This window comes from Rhinolophus ferrumequinum, chromosome X (genome assembly GCF_004115265.2).
Source record: "Rhinolophus ferrumequinum isolate MPI-CBG mRhiFer1 chromosome X, mRhiFer1_v1.p, whole genome shotgun sequence".
NCBI classification, from domain to species: domain Eukaryota; kingdom Metazoa; phylum Chordata; class Mammalia; order Chiroptera; family Rhinolophidae; genus Rhinolophus; species Rhinolophus ferrumequinum.
This window is the reverse complement of record NC_046284.1, coordinates 48,713,713-48,735,236: the sequence shown is the minus strand read 5'-3', so window position 1 is coordinate 48,735,236 and position 21,524 is coordinate 48,713,713. Positions and strand designations below refer to the sequence as shown.

Below are 21,524 nucleotides of genomic sequence, written 5' to 3'. Positions count from 1 at the left end.
TTCTGCAACAGGTTGATAGGAAGAGATGTTTCTTTTGTTTTCCAGTACGTGTTTGTAGAATGTTTTATTTTCTCTCCGACTGCAGCCTTTTTTTCTCTCTCACACTGTAGTGTTATGTTTTCTCTGCACTATTCCAGCTTATCACATAATGAGGGGATTCTCTGGAAGGCGGGGTTCTCCTCTGTTAACAGTTCACCTGGGTCATAAGGCGCCGCGTCCCTGTGGGGATGTAGAGAGCTTTTGAAGTTCCAAAGCTCTTCCTGCACCAGATTCTGAGCCCGTATGTTTCAGCAGTTCTGTTTACTCCTGAAGAGATCCGTCCAAATAGGTGGGGACAGGGGCGGGGTGAGTTGTGACAGGTGGCCCAGAGCAATGGAGGCAACCACCACAGCCAGACCTGCTTCCACAGGTCCCTCGCCTTTGCTGGAATCAGTTGGGCTGTGAATCTGTGTCTGCAGACCACATTTCTCAGAACTGCAAATATTCTGTTCTTTTGATCTGACACTGCTACTGATCCACCTCTAGCACCAGGCAGGTGGCGGCGAGGCGAGCTCTGGGAGGGTATGGAGGCTGCAGCCAGTCTAATTGCCTAAGCCTTCAGTTTTCTGCTCAGCAGTGAGTGCTTAAACCACCATTTTCAGCCTTCTTCCCTCAGTCTTTTCTCCGAGGTCTCTGCCGTGAGTGTTTGGTTCATCCGTGTTATGTGTTGTCCTCTCATCCCTGTGGGTCATAAACGGAGCCCTAGCAGTCCGAGTTCTTCCCTCTCCCGCAGCTGCAGAAGTTCCGGGATGCAGCGAGCTCAGAGCACTGAGCTAGGTCTGCGTACTGGGCCTGCGGGCCTCAGTCTCCGTTCTTCTCCCTTCCCTCCTCCCCTGCTCGCACAATTTGCTCACCTTTAGGTGAATTCAGTAGTGAGCCTCTTCGTCTTGCCTGTCTGCTGTACAGGGAGTCCTTTGTGGAGTTACAGCTCTTCAATTTGTTGTAAATTCTAGGGAAGATTTCCAGAGGCTCATTTCACACAGCCATTTTGATCCTCCTTCGCATGTATCTTTTTAAATTAGTGTTTTGGATTTCTTCTGATAAATACCCAGAAGGGGAATTGCTGGGTGATAAGGTAGTTCTAGTTGTAATTTTTTGAGGCACTTCCAAACTGTTTTCCATAGTGGCTGCACCAATGCACAATCCCACCAACAGTACATGAGGGTTCCATTTCTCCACCTCTTCTCTGACACTTGTTGTTTGTTGACTTATTGATAACAGCCATCCTGGCAGGTGTGAGGTGATATCTCATTATGGATTTAATTTGTACTTCTATGATGATTAGTGACTTTGAGCATCTTTTCATATGTCAATTGGTCATCTGTATGTCCTCTTCAGATAAATGTCTTTTCAGTTCCTCAGCCCATTTTTTAAATTATACTGTTTGTTTGTTAGGTTTAGTGTTAAGCTGTATGAGTTCTTTATAAATTGTGAATATTAACTTCTTATCGGATATATCACTGGTAAATATCATCTCCCATTCAATAGCTTGTCTCTTTGTTTTGCTGATGGTGTCTTTTGCTGTGCAAACATTTTAGCTCCATGTTCCATTTGTTTATTTTTTTCTTTTGGTTCCCTTGCCCAAAGAGATAGATCAGGAAAAAATATTACTGAGAGCAATGTCAGAGGTTAATACAGATTCAGATTTGGTTCCTGCCTGCCTCTGCAGGCTTTATGAGGAGAGGGGTCAAAACAGCAAACACTGTGGCCCTCACCCTTAAACCACACAATTCAGTTTTACCCCATATGCTTCTGGCACCTTTCAAGCTGCTGTTCCTTTGCTGGAGCTCAGGATGAATGCCTGTGAACAAGTGAGTCTGTGCATGGCCCTTTAAGAGGAACTCTGGGTTTCTAACTGCTCTCCCTCCTACCCAGAGGGAATCCCAATTGAGTTGGGTTGGGCGGGGTTTCATGGAGTCACCAGGATGTGGCTAGTGGTGTTTACCTAGTTAATGCAGAGTCAGATATGGAGCCTGCCTGCTCCCATAGGCTGGGTAGGAGGAGGGCTCGGCACAAGGACGATGGTGGCCCTTCTCCTGAAGCCACTCAATTCAGTTTCTCCCTGTTAGTCTCTGGTGCCTTTCGAGCAGCTGTCCCTTCACTGGAGCTCAAGGTGAGTGTCTGTGTGTGAGCGAGTCTGTATGTGGGCCCTTTAAAATGGTGTCTTGGTTTCCAGCAGCCCTTGATCTCACTGGGTTGGGCCCAAATCGCCACTGATCTTCACAGCCAGCTGTTGTGGAGACTACTCTTCTTGACACTGGATCCCTGGGCTAGGGAGCTCGGTGTGGGGCTTGGCTCCCTCAGTCCTCAGTGAGTATTTCTGTAGATATCCCTCCCGATTTTCAACTGGTACACATGGATGTGGGACGAGCCTGTTTTGTGTCTCTGCCCCTCCTACTGGTCTTGATTTGTCCTCTTGTTTGCATATTTAGTTATAGGAGTTCCACTCAACTGGTCTTCAGGTGGTTCTCCAGGTTGATTGTCTGTTATTTAGTTATAGTTTTAATGTGGTCATAGGAGGAGGCACACATAGTATTTACCTACTCCCCTATGCTGACCAGAACTTGCTGTATTGTATTTGTTTAAAAATCAGAAAACTTATTTATATGCATGAACATTGGTAGGATTATATTTCTTCATGAACCCAACAGCATGGAAATTCCATTGCTATTTTAAAAAGCAAAGAAAAAAAAAAGAGAGAATACTGGCATCATCTATTGGAGCAAGTGTGTGGAAATATGAGAACCCTTGTAAAGTGGTGGTGGGAATGTGTTTGCTTCTAAACATTGAGAAAGTAATGTGGCGATAGCTACTAAAATTTTTAAATACATTTGCCCTTTGAGACAGAAATTTTAGTTCTGGAAATCTGTACTTGAGAGTATAAAGATCAGCACATAGGATATATCTATAAGGATATTTATTGAAGGGTTATTTATTAAAAAAAATTAAATCTGGAAATTACTTGAAAGTCCACCAATAAGTTGAATACATCATAATAGATCTATCCTATGGAATGCTATATAGCTATTTAAAACAATGGGTTGGATCTTTGCATATTGACCAGGCAGATGTCCATGGAAATGACTAAAAACAAAAAAGTAGAGTGCAAGGTAATAAATTTAGGAGATCCCAATTTTATTTAAAATAACCTTTTTTATGTGTTTGTTTATATTTCTAAGAGCATAGAGTATTGTGTGGTAAATAGTAAATATGGTTAACTCATGGGAAGTGAGACCATGAGGATGAAGGTGGGACTATTATGCTTTTCTGTATGTACTTCTATATAGTTTTACTGTTACCCTATTTTTACAATGAGGTTTTATTGATTTCATAATTTTAATGAAATACACATTTTCTTTGGATTTACATTTCCTGACTACTATGAAGTGGAGCATGTTTTCATATATGTATTGGTTAGGTGTATATCTTCTGTGAATTGCTCATTCATAGCTTTTGCCCATTTTCCCACTGGATAGTTTCTTTTTCTCTATTAATTTGTAAGAGCTCCTTGTCTATTAGTGATATTAACCATTTGTTAGTCACATATGTTGCAAATATTTTTCCAGGTCCATTGAATTGTTTTTAGATTTTTTATGATCAAACCTATCAGTATTTTCCCACAGCTCTTAAAACAGTAAGTTAAATCTATGTTTTGAAGTCTGTAACATATTAAGTGAAATAAAGCATGTTACTAAGTAATATGTGTAGTATGATCCTATCTTCTTATTTTTAAAATATAGGAAAATAGATTGTGTATGTTTGCGTATATTTGTATGAATAAAGACAAATATATAGAAAGACAAAACCCAGACAGTTAACATTGATTATCTCAGTGGTATGAGATGAAGGGAGAGGCAATTGTTAACTTTTTATTTACACATCCCTAATGATTTGACTTGTTACAGTAATTATATATGATTACTGTAATTTTATACCATCCAATAAATGGTAAAAAAAAAAATCTTAAAGAATACCATCCCTATGTCTTCAGCATCTTCCTTGGAGGAGAATGTATGTCATGTAGGACAAGCACCACTTTATTTCACAGATTCCCCTTGAAAGCACTGCAAGAGGAATAAGTTACCGAATTTGTTCCATAACTTAGGCGAGTAACACAGTCACTCAGACACATTCCCAGAGGTAATACACTATCCCTCCCCAACACATACACACACTACCTCACCTTAAAGCATCCTCTTTAACATTTCAATACCACAAGGAGAAAAACAGAAGGGATGGAAGTAGATATCTGCAGATTGTGATGAGACTACACTTTGCAGTGTAAGGCTAGGATCCTGAGGAGGTTAAAGGGAGAGGAAAGGGGTGGTGGAAATGTTTGCATTGCTTGGCACTTGCTCCACATACAAAAATAGCTAGTTATGTCTTTGCATTCTGACCAAGTGTAGAATTTGTTCTGTGACTTTTTATAAAATATAATTTCATGGATGTGACTTAAGTATAGTACATGTCCCTAAGTTGGAAACAGAATAGCAATATCTTCTGGGTAAATAACCAATCACCACAATACATAGAGGAAAAGAATGGTAGTTTCAAAGTTTCTCAGACTTGAATGTAGAGTTGCATTAGTTCAATCTATCTTGCAACCCATGTGTTCTTTGTACAAATCCAGGATAGATGATCATCTAGTCTCCACCTGAAATACTTCTAGTTAAAGAGAGTTCTCTCCTTTATAAAGCAGCTAATTCTTTACTGTGATAATTATTAAAGTGTTCTTACTTAAATTGCTATGAGTTTTACCTTTTTAGAACCTCTATCCATTCATCCTTCTTCCTTGTGACTTCACATTAAAAATATGTGAAGATAGCTATTCCATCTCCCTAAATCTTCTCCTCAAAAGGCTACAGATCATCAATCCTTCAACCTTTCCAAATGTCATGATTTCTGATTTATTCATCACTCTACTTTCTCTGGTTCGGTGACTACTTAATTTGTTTAAAATGTAATGCTTTGAAATAATCACACTTCAGTTGTCTTTACCTGGTATAGGGTACAATTCAGAAAATTGTTCTTGATTTGGATATTTTACTGGTCTTTCTGGTATCACTGCAATACTAGATTAACATTACTTTTTAAAGTTTAGTTTCTCACTTCTTGTGCTTATAGACTTGGCTGTTTGCTTGTTTGTTTTAAAGTTAGGTGCAAAGTTTCACACTTATATCTATAAAATGTCATCTGGTTGGTTGAGGCCAATAATTGCAGGCTCTTGCATGGTCTGATTCTCTACAGAATGGCCCTGTGACTTTAATGCTGTAGCCCATGCCCAGAGGGAATGCAAAATGCCATAAGCAAAAACAACAGTTGGGACGAGGCAGCCAAAAGCCAGCAAGAGCTGGCCTTCATATATGCTTTCTTTGCCCCATTTCAATTTGCCCCCTGCCTCCCTTTCCTAACCTCCTGGTCATTCATCATTCTAGTTTCCTGTCAGCTCCAGTCTCATCTCTAGTTTTATCTTCTCAGCTTGTCTGCTTCACTGCCTTCCAAACCTGTGCCCAATTTATTGCTTTTCTCCTCTACCCTGTTCTGGCCTTGGGAACCTTTCCTTTGTACTAACTCTAAAGGCTACTTTATGTCTCAGCCCAGTCACTTCCCTAGTTCTACTCCTTTCTTGCTCTGACCTCAGAGTGTCAGACCCAGGAACAATGCTGTCAACCTATATATTAATAATTAATCCTTCCCAATTTGGGTTCATCAAAAAAGTTATATGCATGTCTTTCATGTTGTCAGTTAAACCATCGATAAATTAAATAAGTGGAACACTGAGACAAAAACTGAAAATCTGTATCACGTTCCTTTTAGAGTTTCTGTCCTTAGGATTTTATTTTATTTTTTTCTCTAAATTTTAACAAATCTGATTTCTTAAATCATAGAGAGTTTCACTGTCTTATACAGTAGCCCCTAGCCACATGTGTCAATTATAAACTTAAATTAACCTTAATTAAAGTAAATAAAATTGAAAATGCAGTCCCTAAGCTGTAGTAGCTACCTTTCAAGTACTGAGCCACATGGTTTTAGTGGCTATTATATTGGACAGTGCAGATTTAGAATAATTTCACCACCACAGAAAATTCTATTGGATGGTGCTACTCAGAGTGTATATTTGATTATGCTCAGCATAAACTTATTACAAATTCTCTCCTATTTCCTCTTGATTCATTAGTCAACTGTTCATGAGTATGCTTGTCTGTGCTTTATCCAGTCCACGTTTGTCTTTCTAAGACGTTTGTCTAAGAGGATACTATATGATCCTTTGCTGAAATAAAAATACATTAACTATAGTAGTATCCTGGCCTATTTGGTGAACAACTCATTTGATTGGTTATTTATTGCTTTATAACAATACATCCCCAAATTTAATGGCTTAAAATTGTAATATTTTCTTTTCTCTCATGTTTTCTATAGGATAGGAATTTGGGAGCTCAGAATCTGTTAAAAGGTGCAGTCAGATGTTGTCTGTGACTGCTATCATCTTAAGGCTTGGATAGGGCTGGAGAATCCACTTCCAAAGTGGTTCATCACAAGATTGGCAAGGTGATATTGGCTATTGTCCATGGGCTTCAGTTCTTCTCCATGTAGTTCTCAACACAGGCCTGCTTCAATGTCTTCAAAGTTTGACAAGTGGCTCGCCCCAGATCAAGCAATCTGAAAGACCTAGCTAGAAGCTTCGATGTGTATTATGACCTAGCATTATAAGTCATACAATATCACTTCCTCTATATTCTATTGTTCACAACAAGGCCAGCCGGGATTCACTGTGTGAGGAGAACACACAAGGTAGTGCCATGAATAAAAAAAATGTCTTATTCATTGGGGGGTACCTTGAAGGCTTGATATCTCACCATTCAAAACAGAAATTAGCTTGTTTGTCATCACCCATTATTAGTGTATCTCTGCTGGCTTCTGGGAAGCATCTCCTAAGAGCCATCTACATATCTGTATTGTATTCTGTGAGAATTGCCCAACATCAAGTTTAGTAGTCTCTCTATAGTTTCTGGAATCTATCTTTTTTTTTCTATATTGAAATTTTGAATTTTTCCTCTTTTCAAACTTGTGGCACTTCTACGTTCCAAGATCACTACAATCACATCTGCACTATTGCTGTTTTTGTAAGTCTGTCATTTTTCTGAGCCTAGATATTTGCTCCTGAGCACAACTGAGTACTCTATCAATTTTCTCTTCTCTCCTCTCCTCTCTTCCACTGTTGTGTAGTGTGTCACAATACTTTTTGTTGAACTAATGTTCTCTCAGAACATTCTTGATTCTCTGTGTGTGTGTGCATATATGTTGCTCTCTGCAAAACAGAACCATGAACAAGAACCACGCTTCTTGATATATATCTATATCTATATATATATGTATATATATATATATATATGAATAAAAATATATACATACAGATTTTCACCAACTAGCTTTTCTTCATTGCTCAGAATTAAATCAAAAGTAGCAGTTTTTCTCATTGTTTCTTTTATCTTCCAATACATGAAATCATCAGCATGGCAATTCAAGAAATTATCAAATTCTGATTTTTCTTTTAGAAAAAAATCTAAGGAAATAATTTTAAAATGTGTTATATCTATATATTTAACCTGGAAAGTTGTTATTGATATACAAGGTGTCATCAAACAATACAATGCATGTTTAAATTAAAAAAATATATATATATTACAGTAAAAAACACATTGCCATTAATCCCCCTGAAAATACTGCCTCCTGTTTCGAACACATATATCCCATCATTCTTGCCACTTTCTGAAGCAGTTCTGGAAGTCCTCTTTTGTGAGAGTCTTTAGTTGCGCTGTTGTGGTTGCCTCAATGTCCTGAATCGATACAAACGTTTACCTATCATGGTCATTTTGACTATGGGGAAGAGCCAGAAGTTGCAGAGTGCCAGATCGGGTGAATAAGGTGGATGGTGACACACAGTAATGTTTTTATTAGACAGAAATTGACGTTCCAGAAGCAATGTATGACACGGAACCTTTCCGTTGTGATCAAAACATATGGTGAATGCTGCTACCAAGTGCCATCCAATACAAAGGCAGGGATCTTCAACATGGGAAGTGGCATGTCAAACCTTAGTAACAGTGTGTGACAAGTTTCAACTTGTTCAGTGCAGTCAGTCAGGTGTGAGCTATGGTTGAGAGAATGTGTGTTTTAAAGTGTGCTGTAAGTCATCCTCCATCATAACAACACTCCATGTCACACATCGCTTCTGATATATGGCGATTTTTGTCAAAAAAAACCCAAACATTACTATGTGTCGTCATCCACCTTATTCACCAGATCTGGTACCATGCGACTTCTGGCTCTTCCTCAAAGTCAAAATGATTCAGGACATCGAGGCAGCCACGACAGTGCAACTAAAGACACTCATGAAAGAGGACTTCCGGAACTGCTTCAGAAAGTGGCAAGAGCGAGGGTATCAGTGTGTTCGAAGTGAGGGGGAGTATTTTTAGGGGGATTGATGGCAATGTGTCTTTCAGTGTAATGATTTTTTTTATTTAAACATTCGCATTATTGTTTGATTACACCTCGTATGTTGTTAAATTGCAAGCTAGTATATATGGTATGGTCTCATTTTTGTTAAAAAATAAAAGAGTAAGGAAAACTCTGTGTGTGTGTGTGTGTGTGCACGTGTGTGCACACGTGTGTGTGCACACATGTGTGCATTTTCATAAAGTTTATGGTCATGGAGAATTGTGTAGAAATATATACACCGAATTGTTAACATCTTGAGGGATGAAGTGATATTGGTGGTGTGTGATCAGATGTAGAAGTTACAGACTAGTTCCTTTTTCTGCATTCACCTTTGAAATTTTTGACTTATTACAATGAGTATATACCAAGTTTATGAAATTCTCTCATACAATAAGACATTAAAAGTATGCTCTCTATCATTCTTACTGCTTCACCCAGTGGCAGTGTTGTGACCTAGATTTAGGAAAGTATTACCCATTATAGTACCTGTCATCAGTCTATAGCATATTCCCATAACAACACGTGTTTCCTCTTTCCTTCTTATCCTCAATCAAAATGATACCTATCCTGCTTATGTGATGTGTTCCTTTATATATTGATGGATACATTCTTAAAATTCAGTGCTATTCCTTTTCTCCTTCTTTGAGTTTTCTATTTTCAAAATACACAGTCCCTAGTTGTAGATTGCTAATCACAACTCTCATTTTGTCAAGCCTCAGTGATGTTATGGAGATTATATACACACACATATTTCAACTTTACTATGTTATCTATACATTATGCATGCAGGGTCAAATCCAAGTTTTGTTGGATCTGGGGCTTTTATAATTTGTGGAGCCCACTTAGAAAAGGAATGTAAAAATTGTCAATACAGAATTACTAGGGCTACTGCCAGGCCCTTGGGAGTGCAAGTGAGTTGAGTTGTCTTGAAGCATAAAGCTTCATTAGCATCAAGGTAAATGTGTTCCTGTTTGCTGATTCTGCTGAGCAGTTGAGGGGGATAAACTGAAGTTGGTTGGTTGGGAATTCCAGGACTAGGATGGTAGGGCCTCCAAAGAGGGAAAAGACTGAGTTTAAGAAAGGAAGTCTATTACCAATTTCAGAAATGTATCTGACTTTTGGTTTTAATTCCCCTGTTTTAGTTATCTTTATTAAACAATTGTCTTTTTATAGAGTAGCATTCCAGTTTTCAATAGCAAGTAGACCTGTGTTCAGCTAGGATCAGATTTCCTCAGGCCCCATTTTAGAAACAAGCATAGCTCAAATCATGCCGAGCTTAAGAGCATTCCATGACAAGTGATAGAAGCTTTGCAAACTATGGTCAGAAAGCACATTTCATGACCTTTAGCCTGAGAAACATCAGGTGCCTTGTTGCTTTGTCTCCAGAAGAGTAGCACATAAAAAGAAATCAAAAGGAGTGATGGTAAGAGGGTTGGGGACTGTGGCAGAAATCCTACAGTTGCAAAGGTGTCTCCATAAAGAAGAAAGAAAACTTTAAGAATATCCTTTAGCCCAGTAGTTCCCTAAGGAGTTTCCTAACTCAACAAGGACTTCCTGAGTCTCTTTCAGATAAGCTGCCCTAGCCTTTCACAGACATACTGGAAGATACCAGACCTTGAGTGTTTGCAATTACAAATGTGTGAAAGTACCTGTTCAAGAAGATTGCTATGTAACCTTATTTTACTATTCCCATCCAGGACCAGTAATGTAGATAGCAAACTTGTCCCAACAGAAGTTTGCAAGATACTCATTTTCATACATGAGGTGTCCAAGTAGAGGAAAAACAATGAATGACAGACTCTTTTATGTGTTTAAGTGCCTAATAAATGCTTAATAAAGCATTTTTTATGAGATTCATTTTTAAAGTTTGAAGATACATATTGCCAATCATAAATGTGTAAATGGAAAAAAAGCAGCCTAGAATTTTTTGAATCTATATTTTCCACAACACACACATGCTCTTGCAGTATAATTTCTCCAGATTATGATGATGAGCAACTTATATGGAAAAAATAAATATGCAGTTCTTTGTATTCAAAGACAAAAGTACTGATTTTGGAGTTGTTTTGGCAAAAAAAGGCAGTGCTTGCTGGCCACAGGGGAGGTGCCATCAAGGGCCAAAGTGTAGAGAGATGCACACTGTCCCTCTGGGGGATCAAAACCCATATATACCCTCAGCACCACGTCTGCTCCCATTAACAGAGAATTTTCTTTATTTACCAACTGAGATGACTGGCTGTAATCTTGCCATTTAGCATCTCAGGTCTGCTAAGAACAACTGCTCAAAAACACAGCCTCCTTCAAGTCATCGCTGAATAAGGTTTGTTCTCAGGCAAGAAAACTTTCTGAAAGGAATAGAAATGGATCTTAATATTTTTTAAAGCATTGAAAATTTCTGGGTTTTTTTCTGTGGATGGTTCTTAAGCTTAAAATCCAATTTTCCCTGTGAGGTGATCCACTTGGTAATCTCTGCTCAGGCAGGTCACTGGCTACTCTTGTGCTATAACTGGGTTCCATTTCTTTTTATAAAGCCCTTGTTATTTCTGTTCGGAGGGCTTGAGGGCTGAAAGGGGGAAAGGGGAACTGGATAGCTCAGGGGCCTAGCTAATGTCATCTGATCTCATTTACCCTGAGGCTTTTTTGAATTTGGCTCCTCTTCACACAGTCTCAAAATATGCACCGGTCCTTCAACAGTTATTGACAAGTGGGCTCTGGAGTCAGACTGCCTGAGTTGGAAGCCAGGCTCCTCCAGTTACTAGCTGTGAGGCTTTTGAAAAGGTACTTCATCTCTCTGTTCCTCAATTTCCTTGCCTACAAAATGGAGATAATTGAAAACCTACAAAAATTTTTGACAAAATTAAATTAGATGATGTATAAAAAACACCTAGTCCAGAACATGTAGCAAGCGGTCAATAAGTTTTAGCTATTAAAAAATACCAACAATCAAACGTTACAAAGCACTCAGGACCTTAAGATAACTGAATGGAATGGAATAGAAAGGGTTAGAATAAATATGATACATAGAGTGCTGGCAGAGAAATTATTTCTGGGGAAGACACAGTCTGACAAGTTACTAGACCCTGGATGGACGAGGGTTATTTTTATGCAGTTTAAAATCAAGAAAGAAAGAGAAAAAAATAGAACACTTTGGAAGGAAGGAAGGAAAGTGATGTTTGTGAGGTGAAGGGAAAAGAAGTCCTGAAATTGGAAAACAAGTGCCCTATTTCAAGATTTCTCTCAGGGCTGAGCCTAATGCTTGGGGGCCATCTATTTGCCTTTTGGTCTGCTAACTGGACTGACCTTCCCCAAGCTGGCCACAAAAATCCCCATAATGCCAGTTTACAAGGCAAAGTTCACATGCTCTTCCATGCTTCCTTTTTCACTGAAAATAATAACTTAAAATGTGTAGGTTCTCTGTCAAGTTCTGGTCAAACACCTAAGCTTCCCCTTCCTCCCCCGACCATGGGGGGTCCAACAGGGGGTGGGGGCGGGATGTGGCTAATCCCTACGGAGTCATGAAGCTGCTAGCCTCCCACTGAGCCTTGCAACTAGAGAGTCCAATGATCTAGCCTGGAATCTTTTGCCTGGTCTGGACTTGTCCCCTTAGACAGGCTAAAACAGTCTCTGCCACTGGGGGCCACGGGGCATTTCCCCACACCCTACCTTCAGCAAACCATATTGTCAAACATAAAAAAGTCTTAACTTATGAATGTTTCTTCCCTTTAGCAAAGAATCTCTTCAGAGTTTTTAAAGGTTGTATTTCTTGACTCAGTGTCTTGATTTCTAAAAACAAAGTGTGTGTATAAAAGCATAACTTTCTATTAACTAGCTCACCTGCCCATCTCTAGTTATGAAATGTTATTTTCAGACTCATGTTTTGCAAGATTCAGAAGAGTTTCTGACCATCCAGAAATTCTTAAACTGTGTTTTAAAAGGGAAATATTTTGTTCAGTGGAGTTGGCAAGATTTGAATTCTTGAGAAATGTAATTTCTGTATGATTTACATCATATATAAGTTAACATGAAAATTCGATCCCGAACACCAGTTTCTCTTTGGAGGGAGATGGCAGTTTGTTTTTTCCGCTCCCATTAACAGAGAATTTTCTTTATTTAGCGAGACCGGTTCCTTAGAGAGACTGGTGATTACAGAGCTCACTGAGTCTCCCGGAGGTTAAGGAATGTAAAGAGGTCAAACTCAGAAGCCGAAACAGACACGAAACAAACAAAATCCACCAATATATAAAGACAATAATTACAAAAGTTAGAAGCGTGGGTCAGAAATGGTGAGCTCCAGGTCGCTGGGAAAAATTATTTGGGTAAATCTTCCTAGAGGAGGTGAAATTTCTTAATTAAAAAAGAAAGAGGAAATAAACCCCTCACATCGCGTTCCAACCCCAGAGTGCGGGTGCGGAACGCAGTCTGTGAGCTCTAGGATAAGTAAGCAGCTTCGGGACATTTTTCTGAAGTGCTCTCTGAAGTGCAAGAAGAGCTTAGAATGCGGTCAGTTTTACGCACCGACTCCCTTTCACATAAAGTCTTCAAAAGGCATCTTACTTCTCAAGGGTAAATCGCATTTGTCAGATTCTTTTAAACCGTTGTTTCAGACAGGCTGCGCTTTGTGGGTGAACCGAGGCGAATAGCCTGGGCGCCCGGAAACGTTTTTGCAACGGATGAGGGAATGAATGAAGCCCAGCCCTAAAGCCGGAGACTGGGAAGGACGCTGGGGCTTTCTCTGGGCATTGCGAAGACGGCGAACTACAAACTTTTGACCTGGGATAGCTGGGGCTTCAGAAACTCAGTCCGTCTTTTTTCCTAGCACCTGAGAACAGGTGCGGTTCCCACTGAGCAGTGAGGGCCTAGTACCAACTAGCCCGGGGCCAGAAGAGATGTGGCCCACCTCAAGGAGACTTCACAGCGGCCCTGTTCACGCTGCGCTTCCCTGGACTACTGGCTTCGAAAGACGAACTGTGGTAACCCCGTGGCGTACTTAGTGCTCTCTCCCCGCCCTCACAGTGGCTCGCCTCTGATCCCTAACCCAGTCCCAAGTCATTTCCTTATCTAACTTGATGGGTCTTTGCAATAAATGGAACAATAAAATCAAGGAACAGAAAGAGAAAATAGACAACTAGAAAAGTCACAAGTATTTCGGGAGGAGATGGGGGCGCGCGGGCTGTTTAGACTGTGGCAGAGTTGTAGGGACCAGACTGGGAGAGGTGCGGAGCGGGACCGGTTTTCCGGGGCTGGCAGCTGCCTCGAAAAAGTTTCCTGTGGAACATTCGCCAGCGGGGGCGGGGGCGGCGGGTGCAGCCATGGACTTGGGAGGGAGTGGCAGGGGGTAGGAGGGCGGGGGAGGCCGCGAGGGGGCGGCTCGCAAACCGTTATAGTCCTTCAGCACCTCCCTCCTCCAGTGACCCCCCCCCCAGCCCGCCTCCCTGCGGCGCAGCTGCCCACCTGGCGACGTTACGCTTCACCAATCGCCTTCGAGCTGCTCCTGGGGGCCCCCACCTCCTTGCACCGCCCCCCTCCCCACCCTGAAAGAGGCGCACCCGCCGGGGCAGACACTGCTCTCGCCAGTGGAGCACCCCTCTAGCTTCTTGGTCTCCAAGACGGAAGCTCAGGCTCTTCTCTTGCATTAGCCAAACTTGCTTTCCCGCCTCGAAAACTCAGGCTTCCCTTTACTCCTAGCTCTTTTCCCACTTTCCCCTCTTCTGTCTCCCACGCCACAAACCCCGGTCCCCCATTCCTTTTCCCCGCCCTCTTCCTTCTCCTCTCCCCCCCTTCAACTTCTTGTCCGCTTCCACCTCAGACACCTAGAGCGTGCCTAACTCATACGCCTGCTCCTGTTCCGCTCGAAGTCATGGCGGGACCTGGGGGTTGGAGGGACAAGGAGGTCACGGATCTGGGCCACTTGCCGGTGAGTAGAAAAGACCCGTCGCCCCCAAAGTGCTCTCTTCTTTGGGCTCCGAGCACCGGGAAAGGGGACGGACTTCCACAAGCTGGCTGGGCGAGGCTAGAACTTCAACCGGACCGCGGGTGCCATAGGGGACCCCGAGAGCGGGCTTGTGGAAGAGGCGTCCCCTGGGCAGCCAGGCCACGCCAAATTCACGGAAAAGCAAAGAGACAGGAGAGAATAGGTAGCGGTGGTGCGGGACCTAAACAGTGGGACATTTTCTAAAAGTGGTCCGTTTTTTTTCTAGTGGCGCTCCTGTACCTGCCCTAGAGAGGCCCCAGGAGAGGCCAAAGAGCGCAAGGACGCGTGGTTTCCTTACAGTACTACTCCCTGTCACCCCACCGCCCCGTCATTTGCTTCTTTTTCCAGCGGAGACGCCCACTCACGGAATGATGATTACTTGTAGGTGACAGTGGGCTAGAAAATTAAAGCATTGGAGTCTCACTTCTCTCACTTTCTAAAACCTTATTCTGCCAGGGCACTGTTACAAATTTAGTATTACAGGAGCGAAAGAATTCGACGCTACTTGGGGAAGAAGTGAATTCTGCACACCCCAATAAAAAAAGAAAAAAAGAAAAAAGAAAAAGTATTGCTCTCACTAGCTAACCAGATTTAGCCTTTACTCGTGGTGGTCGTTTGTGGTTTCTCCTTTTTCTGAATGTCCAGCTTTCTTCCAGAATTGTAATTGATTGGTGAGCTATTATCGCCGTTATTATTAGTAGACTTATTATTTTAGCAGCGCCATTTATTTCATTGGCATTTGCCTTCTGGCAGATACTGGATCCCACCCAAATACGTTTTTTAAGTTCTCTTTTTAGATTGGAATTTCACTCGCACTCTCTGTTAAATGCAAAGGGCCCCTGGACTTTCTGAAAGGGAATAAAGCATACATGTGCTAGAACGATCACCAGGCAACTGTGGTTCAGGGCAGTGGCCTGCTTGCTTTGGGAAAAGCTAAATATTAACCTTGAGGTTATAGGACTATTCAAAGTAGCAGTGTCTTAATTTTATACATATTTGGCATTTAAAGATTGTCTTCTTAATGATGGCAGATGCCTAACCCCTCAAAAATGGGACATTCCCTAAGCTCACCTGTATAATTTTACACTAGAATGGTGTGGAGAAAGAGGTGATGCACGTGGGTAACACTTTAGCAAATTGTTCTCAGTCTTTAAATAAACACGCTGAATTAAAAATATTAGCATTATGGTTATTAATGCAGCTTCATAAATAAAGTCACAGGATGTTTAAAGGTTAAATCTTTTTTCCACCCGGCATGCACCCAGTGCATACATGATATTTCTGATATATGGAGGACTCAATTGGTGGTTTCCTTTCTAAACAAAACTTTCATATTTCAGCTAGGTGTGGTCCCAAGCAAAAGCGTTAAACCAACGAATTAAATGTTACCCTCCTCCAGCATTCTCTGTGTATGGTGGGGGAAAGAAAAAAATAAACTAGGGCAAATGATGTGAAACTATACATGGGCAAACTGAAAAAAAAGTGTTTTCTAAAATTGACTAAAGAGAGGAATGGGAAGGACCTCATAGAAATGATAGAGCAGGGAATTCCAAACCCAAGCTAAAAAAAAAAAAAAAAAGGAAAAGAAAAGGTTTTATTACCACACAGAAAAAAAAAAATGGGGGGAAATGGCCCAGACTAGCTGACCCGGTCATGGCCCCGGGACATAAGAACTTGGTGAGAGCCAAGTAGATAAGGAGAAAGGCTCTGATCTTTACATTGCAGTTCAGTGGAATATTAGTTTTCTGGAGGTTGGTGGTGTGGAGGGGAGAAAGATGAAGCTAGTTGTTAATGTAAGAGTAGGGATAAGACAGAAAACCTCAGGGCACTGATGCTTGACCTCATTTTACAGACTTAATAAAAGTCTGATAAAGTCCTCAACTTCTAACAATTTCTAAATTTCTATTGTACAGGAGTAATTTTATCTCACTGTAAAGGTCTTCATCATCTGAATAAATTATACATAATTATCCTCTCTCCCCAAACATAAAAGTCTAAACCCTAAGAAATCTAGCAGAAATGTAGCATCCCCTTTGCAATGTGTTTTATATCATTTTTTTTTAGAGACACAAAAAATTCACTGTTGCTTTGGTCAATGAGGCATATTTTAGTGTTTTAGGATTTCTTTGTATTTGGCTTATTTCTGAATATCTGAAGAAGTAATATCTGAATATCTGAAGAAGTAAATGAAGAGGTCAAGAGATATCTAAGTTAGCGCTTTAGAATTTTGCATTTTGATGAAAAGTAGAGATGATCAAGCAAAGAAACCTGCATGTGATGGGAACCCTTGTGATAATTATCCTCAATAGGATATATATGAAGGTGAGAAAGTTGGCATCTGTCAACACCAAGTATACCAATTTGGCAACAGCCAGATAATGAGGGGTAATTCAGATCTTGGAGTTTCACAATGATAAAGAAAATCTTGTAGAGTATAGAATAATTAAATATGGGTCCATTTTAAAATGGATATATTATGTCCTTTGTCGGGCTGGCCAGCTAAATGTCCACAAGACAAGGACCCATGAGAGAGGTTAGGCTTGCTATGCAAATTAGGATTTAAAGAAAGTGGTGGAGGATTTGTTGGTCTTTTTTGTTATTACACAGATATTATTTTTAAACCTAAAATAGTAAGCAATAGTGAAAACTGGAGAAGCTGGAAGGGGTGAGGGAATTGTATAACTTTTTTTTGCATAATACCCTGAAGTTACAGACATAAAATAAGACAGCCAACATAATAACCAGAGAATGACAAGTCAACTACATTTTGTTTGTTAATTAATAGGCGGCTGTAATTTTTCCTGACTGACTATTGAATAAATATTTCCTATATGTGACAAAACAAAAAAGGAAAATACTGAGATCTGTGGTTTGCACTTTCTTTTGAAAGAGAATTGCAAAGCCTTATATCTCTATGTGTGTGTGTGTGTGTGTGTGTGTGTGTGTGTGTGTGTGTGTGTGTGTGTGTATTCTTTTCCCCTTGCCTGCCTGCAATACCTGGGGTGTGTCTATATGTATACATACATATATTTTCTTAGTATGCCTATGTCACTCAATCCTTGGGACTGAAATCTATTTCTTCATCTCCAAATCTGGCATCTCTTCACTATGATAGTCCCCTTTGCCTTCTGTGCCCAGTATGGTAATGACATTCCTCACGGCTGTGGCCTTGGTATTTGACACTGCCATGTGTAGTCCTAATCTATATTGGGGTCAGGATTAGACAGGCTTGGAGGACAGTAGTGGCAGAGGTGATCTGAAATAGCATATGATCCAAAAACTATATTTGAATTACATTAAGTTTATATTTAAATATAAATACCAGCTCTCCCAGTCTTCCACCACCCAGACCAAGCCTGCTTCCCACACTCAGTCCTTAGAACCTTCCCACTTTACAGAGTCCTTTAGACCCGTTTTGCAGCAGTTTTACTTTATAGTCCACAAAGATTGAAACATTCAGCATATCCTCCATTACACAGTGTAGAGCATCACCTCAGCAACACCTTGTATTTCAGTCTATGTTCTCAGTCTTTTTTTTTTTTTTGTCCAGTTTCTAGAACAATGGGTTTTATGTTAGTGTGCAAGAATACTACACATACATCATCTGGGGATCTTAGAACTCATCCCCAGAAATTACAATTTCATAAATCTATGGTAGGGACAAGGAATCTGTATTTTAATAAACAAGGGTTCCCCGACAGTTCTCACGTAGGGAGAGTCTGTATAGAACACAATTTGAGAAACAGTGTTCTTCTAGAGGAAGAGATTTTTTTTCGAAGTTTTCCATTTGAATTGTGAAGCCCTTTCTTCGAACTACCTCTGAAACTCACTCTGGCACTTACTTTGTTATAACCACCATTTTCAGGTTCCCTCTCCATGAAGTCTTTTGATAAAATTGCTATTTTTAATATTTAAAACAAAAGCAAAAAGTCTGTGCTATTCTTTGTAAGTACTGTGTGATCTCGTTCCTTCCTTTAGCTGTCTGACTACTGGAATGTGTTCCCTAATTCTCCTTGTTTACTGCCTTAAATCTAAAATTTATCACTACCCATATTGACCATTTAACGGTTCCCTTTTGTTCTTTATTTTTGCTGTATTTGGTTCAGCCTCTGCTTCTGAGTCTCTTCCATGACCAGTAAACACTGCCTTCTAGTGGTTCTTTTTCTTCCTGTTACCCCCATCCTCACCCCCTGCCCTTAATAAAATTGTCCATCAAGGTGCTTATTCTTTCCTCCTCTCCTTGAATTCAGAAGACATAAGTAACTCCCCAAAATACTAGGTTTCTGGGGGCAACCAGTCTAGGTATTTTAAATTGCAGGTAATAATTTAGATACATAGAAAAATTTAACGAAGTGTAAAGTATTTGCCCAACATTTTAAGGTTCAAAAATGTTTTAATAATCTATTTTGAGCAAAGCTTTTATGAATTAGGGTTTCCTGATTACGAACTTTATTTGTTTGTTTGTTTGTTTGTTTGTCTGTTTGTTTGTTTACTTTAACTAAATGGAACACCAAAGCATACTGAACCACCAAATAAGATTCAAATTGATATTGCTGTCACAGATATAAAGATCTTTCCTCTTCTGGTTTTCCTATCTTGGAGTGGCACTGCAGAGGAAAGGACAAAGTAATTATGGAGCTCCCTCTGATATAGACTTTTAAATTTCACAATGACACCCACCCCCCCCATCAAAAAAAGAGGTTCATTTTTTTTTAAAATTTATTGGGGTGACCTTGAGAGTATAATGCTAAGCGAAAGAAGTCAGCCAGAAAAAGCACAGAACCATATGATTTCACTGATATGTGGTATATAAACCAAAAACAACAAGAGAACAAGACAAACAAATGAGAAACAAGAACTCATAGACACAGACAATAGTTTAGTGGTTACCAGAGGGTAAGGGGGGTGGGGGGTGGGAGATGAGGGTAAGGGGGATCAAATATATGGTGATGGAAGAGGTTCATTTTTAATGCTTCCTTTCGTGGGAGCCCAGAATAAACTTTCTATGATTATAATTCAGTGGAAAAATCTGATATAAGAAATTGAGTAATATTACCCTAGTAATTAGTATAGGTCTCTTTTCCCCTAGTTTATCATTCAGTCTTGAAAGATACTAGTGTGAATATGGGAAATGAGAAATAACGCATAAAACTAATGAAAAATACTCTTAGAATTGGTGCATACTAAGCTGAGCTGCCTTTAAACACAGAAGAAAAAATGTAAAAGCTTTTTATTTAATGTGAGCATGAAGAGAATTAAGATGTTTTGGTCACATGTGAGCAGGAAAAAATTTCTGGACAATATGAATATAGATAAAATAAGGCCTTCACGAATTCCACAGGCATTTTATTGTCACTGTCCATTTCCTTGGTGTCTTTTTTGAGTAATTAGATACCTGAGATCAAATATGAGCAAGGTACTTACGTCATTGAGGGGTAGGAAAAGGATTAAAGAAATTTAAGACTATAAAGTTGTTCAGCTATTTTAGTAATTCTCTAATATATGGTATCTTTTTCAGCTAAAATTCAGCCTTAACCATAACAAAGAATATTTTACCAATAGGAACCAGCTAAGCTATCCGATTCTTTTGACAGATGGCTGGAGGCTGTTTCTCCAGAATTAATAATGTCTAATGTAAACCCCTCAATGATATTCTTCAAAGAAATATGCTAAAGTGATAAACTCTTCAAGCTGAATCTTAGCAACTCCTTTGTTGGCTAATATTTCCCCATAAATTTTTCAGTGAGTTACAACAACAATGACATGCTTAATATCAAGGCCACTATAACAATACATTTTTACTTCTCTTCAATCCTCAAAATTGTCATTTTAAATAACTTTCGTAATTTCACTGGGAGTATATTCACTGAATTATTTGCTTATAATAATATTGAGCATATTGCGACATTGATTTTGATGATGATTTTCAGAAAGTAGGCTGCTGTTTTTTCTAACAACAGTTATATCAATCCAGTAGAAACATCTGGATTTTAGAATGTTGGAATATGATTTTTTTTCTCATAGAATTTTAGAGCTAGGACTAGGAAATCACCTAACACAGCACCTTCTTTTTATATATGTGAAAAGTAAGTCACAGAGAGAGTAAATAACTTACCCAGTGTCATATAGTTAATTAATGGCAGAGCTGGGGCTGAAACTCCAGTCTCCAGACTCTGTCTGGTTGAATATTTGTTGACTGAAGTAATCCCAGAGCTGTGTCATTTTCCTATGACAGTTTTGCTAGATTACACAAATGTCACACCAGTTTTAAAGAGTCTATAATTTCGGTATATATATTGCATACGCTCAATAGTTTTTCTGTTTAGCTCACATTTGTCACAGTAATGAAAATGTTTTCAAATAAGGTTAAACAATGTTTGTGTATATAAAGTGTGCTTTCTATAAGGTACATGAATTTCCAAGAATTTGCCAATGGTGCTACCACTTTGTATATAAACTGGCATCTACCGATACCTTATATGTTTTGCTAAAATAGCAAAATAGGCTGCTACACTAAAAGTGTAAGTAGTGATAAAATTCAAAAATCATGTTTTGTGGTGAACAAGAAAGAAATACCCATATTTTAACATATAAGGAAACAATGTTTAAGGATGAATATGGAAGCCTTAGGAATATGCCCATAAATATGTTATATTTTGTCTGCTATGAAGCAACATATAGGTTAAGACAAAGAAAATATCAGTGAATTTGTGCCATGAAAAGATATGCAAAGATTAACTTAAAAAACAAACAAAAACAACTTTGTCTAGTTTTTAAAATGATGCTCTTTTAATGCCATGATTTTGCTTTGTTATTTACATTCAGAGATGCTATTCTTTCTTAAGAATTTCTTTTATATGCATAAGCTATCTAGATTTTATATCTAATATGTACTCATCATTGCTCTAAGCTAAACCTTCTGCCTGTCTGGTTAGCACTCAAAAAATGCATATTAAAAGAGTATTTCAATTGCATGCAATGAACTTATTTCTGTCTTAATATTCTTTCTAATTGT

General features: G+C 39.5%; 1 protein-coding gene across 1 annotated transcript in view; it reads left to right on the top strand.

Moving 5' to 3' along the window:
* Positions 1–14,105: 14,105 nt before the first annotated feature.
* The window catches only part of NRK (Nik related kinase), a 180,149-nt gene continuing 172,730 nt past the window's right edge, over positions 14,106–21,524 (top strand). Inside the window, exon 1 of the mRNA XM_033113197.1 lies at positions 14,106–14,452. Coding sequence (XP_032969088.1) covers positions 14,396–14,452 — 57 coding nt within the window. The 5' untranslated portion in view covers positions 14,106–14,395. The remainder of the gene's footprint in view (positions 14,453–21,524) is intronic.